Source organism: Macaca thibetana, chromosome 10 (genome assembly GCF_024542745.1).
Source record: "Macaca thibetana thibetana isolate TM-01 chromosome 10, ASM2454274v1, whole genome shotgun sequence".
Classification (NCBI taxonomy): Eukaryota; Metazoa; Chordata; class Mammalia; order Primates; family Cercopithecidae; genus Macaca; species Macaca thibetana.
Genome location: NC_065587.1, coordinates 30,140,300 through 30,146,925, shown reverse-complemented (window position 1 = coordinate 30,146,925; position 6,626 = coordinate 30,140,300). Strand labels below are relative to the sequence as shown.

Here is a 6,626-nt window from a genome sequence, read left to right as displayed (position 1 = left end):
CATGAAGGAGGAGGAAAGGAGATAGGGAGAATGGGTGACCAGAGGGACCACTGAACCACCGAGGGCGGAGGCTTGCTAAGATCAGAGCCATGTGCAGGAGAATGAGCTGCAGTCTTGGACAGACCTCCCAGCGCAGCTGGTCCAGCCATCACTGACCATAACCACATGCATGATTGCAGGTGGAACCGGAAGAACCAACCAGGCAACCCACAGAACTGGGGAACGAATCAAGTCTTGTTTTAAACGACTACATTATGGGTAGTCTGCCATGAAGCAGTGGATCACTGAAACAGAGTCTAAAATATCTATTAGGCCGGGCGTGTGGTGAGTAGCTCACACCTGTAATCCCAGCATTTTAGGAAGCTGAGACAGGAGGATCCCTTGAACGAGGAATTTGAGACCAGTCTTGGCAACATGGCAAGACCCTGTCTCCGCAAAAAATAAAGAAAGAATTAGCTGGACATGGTGGCACATGCCTGTAGTCCCAGCTACTTGGGAGGCTGGGACAGGAGAATTGTTTGAGCCCAGGAATTGGAGGCTGCACTGAGCTGTGATTGCACCACTGCACTCCAGCCTGGGCAACAGAGTGAAACCTTGTCTCTAAAAAAAAAAGGTCTACCAACCAGGCAGGAGCACTGAATGCCTCCTGTCTCCCCTGAGACCCTTGTAGACCTTGAGGTCTGTCACAGAGTTCACCAACCTTCTCTTGGTCTAGAATTATCTATAAATAGTTGAGTGTAGCCGGAGAGGACCGAGTACACGGTGTTCTTCAACCCCACCAAACTGCTGTGCCCTGCAGATGATCCTTGAGCCCAGGTGTTGGTGCACTGAGGACAAGGCTGAGGGGACAGAGGCGGGAACAGCTGCCCAGGGCCAGGAGAAGGCAGAGTTCAGAGTGCGTGACCTACCTCTAACTCTATATGCTCCAGGGGTCTGAGACCATCTCCAGCAGGGTCTGGAAGGTCCAACCATTCCGCAGCACACACAGTCACCACTGGATACAATCCTTCCCTGTGAGTGGTGCCAGGGTCCTGGGGCAGTGAAGTCTGTGAAACAAAGTTGGGACCAGAGTGTCTCTACTGTTGAGGGCTGGGCTTATTGTCTCTCTAAATATAACTGTAAGTGCAAGTAGAAACACCTATCTTTGATCTTAAAAGGATCAAAAAGCTCTGACAGTGTCAGTGGTAGGGTTGGTTCAGGGGCTGCAGTAGTGCTGGTGCACAGGTATGACCTTCTCCTGCCCTGATTCCCAAGGACTGGTGCTCTGGGACGGGTCTGGGAGGCGTATTTCTCTTTCACAAATACATGCACGACACGTGCAGGAGCTACTGGATGAGGGAAGAAATGAATGAATGAGTGAACAAAGCTTCCTTTCTCCTCTCCAGAAATCAGCATTCACCTGTTAGTTCCCCACTGCACACCAGCCTGTACAGAGGAGGGAGGGGCAACAAGTCATAGATGTGGTTGCAGCCGTGACTGGACAGAGTGGTCAAGACATCCTGTGTCTGCAGAGGCCCTCCCCAGCCCTTACCTGGGCAGTGGAGTTGTTGGCCAGAGGGGCAGTGGGAAGAAGGGTGGGGCTCCCAGAGTTGGCCCAGCTGGCTGAAACTGGTGCAGTCTGCACCTCACCAGGCAGAGAGTGGATGTGAGGCAGCTTGACACCGAGCAGGGGGCTCATCTGAGCCTCAGGGGTGGTTGCTCTATCAAGTGTTTGCGAGTAAACAGTCCCAGTGCACATCCAGCTGCTCAGTGCCACCTCGCGCACCCAGGGCCACTTTAGCCCTGATCACAGGCCCGCACAGGTTCCAGGGAGGGGACACTTCAGCTTTGTGTGGGAGGATGAGCATGTGGGATCAGAGACTTTAAGTCCAAATTTCCCTTTAATTTTTTTTTTTTTTTTTAAATCTTGCAGGTAGTATGCAAACATACGTTTAATTAATTTATTATTTTTATTCTCATTTATTTTTTCGAGGCAGTGTCTCCCCCTGTTGGCCAGGCTGGAGGGCAGTGATGAGATCTTGGCTTGCTGTAGCCTCAACCTCCCAGGCTCAAGTGATCCTCCCACCTCAGCCTCCCAAGTAGTTGGGACTGCAGGTGCCTGGCCACCATGCCCAGCTAATTTTTATTTATTTATTTATTTTTTGTAGAAATGGTGTTTTGCCATGTTGCTCAGGTTGGACTCAAACTCCTGAGCTCAAGTGATCCTCCCACCTTGGCCTCCCAAAGTGCTGGGATTATAGGTGTGAGACACTGCATCCGGCTCCCAAATTTCCCCTTTTTATAAGGACACCAGTTGTACTGACCAGGACCCCACTTCTGTGACCTCATTTAACCTTCATTAGCTCCTTAAAGGCCCCATCTCCAAATACAGGCACACTGGGGGTTAGGGCTTCAACCTATGGATTTGGGGGATGCAATTCAATCCATCACAGCGCCAAACTGCACCTGCTCGGTGAGCCCGAACTGGGGTGGGGAAGACGCCAGGGCCCTGGTGCTTCTTTCCCTAGCCTGAGTCACTTTGCTTGGTTCTGGGAGGGAGAGGAGCATGCGCTGAACGCAGTGCTGGAGTGTGGAAGGGGCAGTGCATCCCAGCCTGCTCTGGGCCCCCAGTGTCTTCTGCTGTTCAAAGCAGGTGTTTTCACCCCGCGAGGATGTGTCCTCCTTTTCTGGCTCACCAAGCATTTAAGTGTCGACAGAAAGTTTATTTCTCTGGGGCTCAGCTTCTTCAGGGGGAAGTTGAGGTCACACCCCTTGAGGGACCTTAACCCAAAGGCCTCCAGGGTACTGGCCCCAGAGTCTCCAGCAGGTGCATCCTCTCTGAATGCTTCCACATGGCAAGATCAGAGCCACAAATGCTGCCCCCACGCTGTTCCAGTAACCGAAGAAAGTCTAGGATGGTAGTGGCCAGAACGAGGTGTGCCACGGCCCCACCTCTCAGAGCAGGGAGGAGGATACTGCGCCAGCCCTTGGGGACCCCAGGCACCGTGGCCACAGAAGTCAGAGCTCTGCGGGTCTGCACCATGTCCTGGGCTCCTGTCCTGCTCATGCTGCTTGTCTACTGCACAGGTGAGGGAACCCCCAGAGCCCAAAGACCCCTGCCCCTTCCTTCACCCAGTCCTGCCCCCATGGCCCGCATGCTTCTGTGTCACCAGGTTGTGGTCCTCAGCCGGTGCTGCATCAGCCGCCGGCCATGTCCTCAGCCCTTGGAACCACAATCCGCCTCACCTGCACCCTGAGGAACGACCATGACATCAGTGTGTACAGCGTCTACTGGTACCAGCAGAGGCCGGGCCACCCTCCGAAGTTCCTGCTGAGATACTTCTCACAGTCAGACAAGAGCCAGGGCCCCCAGGTACCCCCTCGCTTCTCTGGATCCAAAGATGTGGCCGGGAACAAGGGGTATTTGAACATCGCTGAGCTACAGCCTGAGGACGAGGCTATGTATTACTGTGCTATGGGGGCCCGCAGCTTCGAGAAGAAGGAGAGGGAGAGGGAGTGGGAGGAAGAAATGGAACCCACTGCAGCCGGGACACCTGTCCCTTGAACTGAAGACAGAAGGGGCATGCATCCCCTTGGAGAGGCTGGCGTGGAAGAGGGTGGAGCCATGGCCTGAAGCGCTGAGGAGGCTGAGCCACTCAGCATCTCCTGGTCCTGCAGTGTTGCTGTAAATCCCTACTGGAGACTGCATTAGGGAATTAAAGCTGCTTGTGACTTTTTGCTGAGTTTGGTCTGACTGTTGTGCGATCTTGTAGTACCAGCCTCGGGCAAAGGCCCAGGGCCCCGGGAGACTGGCAGATCACAATCTGCTCAGCCGAGGCATTGTGGTGAGCGCTCACCTGAGTCCCTACTTTTGTGGGCCATGGGAAGCAAGGGGTTGATTAAAACACCCTAGAGGGGCATCCCTGCCAAGGACAGGACCCTCTGGTGTCATCTGATTCTGCCCAGGGGTTACAGAGTAAACAAGCTTAGAAAGCACCTGGCCTGGGCCTCCGGGGAGAACAGGAGCCAGGTGATAGGCCTAGAGCAGGTTCTCCACCTTGGTCCTATTGATGTTTTGGGCTGGTCAGTTCTTGGCTCTGGGGCTGTCCTGTGGATTGTCGAATGGTGAGTGGCATCTGTGGCCTCTACCCACCAGATGCCCCTTCCCAGTTGTGACAAACAAAAATGTCTCCAGACATTGCCAAATGTCCCCAGGTGGTAAACTCACACTGATTGTGAACCACTGGTCTAGATGAGCAAGTAAATGCATTGACTTATTTGCACAAGAGAGTGGCAGGTGTCGGCAAACATGTTCTTTTCTTTCTTTTTTTAGAGACAAAGTCTTGGTCTGTGGTCCAGGCTGGAGTGCAGTGGTGCAATCACAGCTCACTGCAGCTTCGAACTCCCAGGCTCAAGTGATTCTCCTGTCTCAGCCTCCTGAGCAGCTGAGACTACAGGTGTGCATCACCAGGCTTAGCTATTTATTTAGTTTTATTTTTGGAGAGAAGAATGTCTCACTATGTTGCTCAAGCTGATCTCAAACTCCTGAGCTCAAGTGATCCCCCTGCTTGGGCCTCCCACAGCGCTGGGATTAGAGGTGTGAGCCACTGCACCCAGCCCATTTTCTATAAAGAGCCAGATGGTAAATATTTTTGGCTTTGCGGGCTACGTGATCTCTGTCACAACTGCTCAATTCTGTCCTTGTAGCAAGAAAGCAGCCATAGATAATATGTGAACAAAGAGGCATGGCCGTGTTCTTATTAAGCTGTATTTACAGAAACAGATGGGGCTGCACTGGGCTGGGTATGGCACTCAGGCCGTAGTTTGCTGAGCCTTGCTCAGGAGCACTCCAGTTCCTGCCTCCAGGTTTTAAGCAAGCCACACTTGGTGGGATAATCAGAGTCCCCCCTCAAATTATCCTGCCTGTGACCCCAGGCAGGAGCCTCTGGACCCCTGGAGATACCTAGAGGCATGAAGGACATGGTCTCACTGAGACTGTGTTGGACTGGCTGGGTGAAGCAGCAGTGGGGAGCTCCCCGCAGCCCTGGCCCACAGCAGGGCCCCCTGAGCCTATGGGTGGTGGGTCTGAGTATGCCTTGCAGAGAGGGACTCCTACGTTGGGTGTCCACACAACCTGTAGACATGCCTCACCCTCAGAGAGGTGCTGGCAAACCATCTCCCTTGTAACTCCAGCTTGGCTGAGCACATCCTTTCACCACAGCTAAGAAGATCCTGAGGCATCTCCCCAGAGAGGTAGGCACAGGCCAGTATCAGCCAATATCAGCCTTCCATGTGTGGTCACGAGTCCCTCTCTTGTTAACCAGGGGTCTCCTGCACTCTGGGAGGCCAAGGCGGGTGGATCACCTGAGGTCAGGAGTTCGAGACCAGCTTGACCCACATGGTGAAATCTCATCTCTACTAAAAATACAAAAATTAGCTGGGTGTGGTGGCGCATGCCTGTAATCCCAGCTACTTGGGAGGTTGAGGCAGGAGAATCGCTTGAACCCAGGAGGCAGAGGCTGCCGTGAGCCGAGATCGCGCCACTGCACTCCAGCCTGGGTGACAGAGCGAGATTCCATCTCCAAAAAAAAAAAAAAAAAAAAAAGAAAAGAAACAACAAAGAAACAGTGATCTCAGCTTATGCTATGCTCTATGCATTGGGTTCTTCGTGCATCAGGCTTTTACCCCTGGGCCAGGCCCACATTTTAAAACATTATTATTTATTTGTTTATTATTTTATTTTAGAGATAGGATCTTGCTATGCTGCCCAGGCTGGACTGCTATGGCTGTTCACAGGTTCAATCATGATGCTCTACAGCCTTGAACTCCTGGGCTCCAGCGATCCTCCTGTCTCAGCCTGCTAAGTGGCTGAACTACACGTGTGAGTCACTGCACCTGGCCCACAGTTTTAAAGGCCAGCTAGATGGTTCCAGAGGAACTCTGTCTTCTGCTTGTAACCCATCCCTCTCTAGCTTTCATCCTTCATGATTCTGGGATTCCATGCTATGACAAGAAATCTAGAAAGCCAGGAGCTGAGTTGGACTCCAGTATCATCCTCATGCCTCCGCCCCATTAGCTCAATGGAAAATGAGACCTGGAACTCAGGCTTGAGGCCAGACTGAGCGTGAGTCTTAGCTCTGGAGGAGTCACTTAAAATCTAAGCCAACATTTCCAACGTTGTATGTAAAGGGGATAATCATAGAACTGATTAACTTATATAAAAAGTTTTTATCCAACTGGGCGTGGTGGCTCCCTCCTGTAATCCTAGCACTTTGGGAGGCCGAGGCGGGCAGATCGCCTAAGGACAGGAGTTTGAGACCATCCTGGGTAACATGGTGAAACCCTGTCTCTACTAAAAATACAAAAATTACCTGGGCATGGTGGTGGGTGCCTCTAATCCCAGCTACTTGGGAGGCTAACACAGAAGAATTGCTTGAACCTGGGAGGCGGAGGTTGTAGTGAACTGAAATTGCACCACAGCACTCCAGCCTGGGCGACAGAGTGAGACTCTCTCTCAAAAACAAACAAACAAACAAAAAGTTTTTATCCATCACGACTGTTCAACAAAATAATAGTATCATGATTTCCCCATCAGTCACCTGCCTGGCCTTCCCTCTTGTCAAATCCTTTCCTTTAGTCTGAGTCAT

General features: G+C 52.1%; 1 protein-coding gene across 1 annotated transcript; it reads left to right on the top strand.

The window, feature by feature from the left end:
• Positions 1-2,680: 2,680 nt before the first annotated feature.
• On the top strand, positions 2,681-3,719 carry LOC126929721 (immunoglobulin iota chain). The gene is made up of 2 exons (XM_050746337.1): positions 2,681-3,066; positions 3,153-3,719. The coding sequence occupies exons 1-2, from the start codon at positions 2,832-2,834 to the stop codon at positions 3,542-3,544; spliced, it is 627 nt and encodes a 208-aa protein (XP_050602294.1). The 5' UTR covers positions 2,681-2,831; the 3' UTR covers positions 3,545-3,719.
• The last annotated feature ends 2,907 nt before the right edge of the window (positions 3,720-6,626 follow it).

Bases quoted from the DNA above. Each gene is read 5' to 3' on its own strand.
- LOC126929721 (XM_050746337.1), top strand. From the start codon at position 2,832: ATGGCAAGATCAGAGCCACAAATGCTGCCCCCACGCTGTTCCAGTAAC. The intron at 3,067-3,152 runs GTGAGGGAACCC...CTGTGTCACCAG, and splicing joins GCTGCTTGTCTACTGCACAG to GTTGTGGTCCTCAGCCGGTG.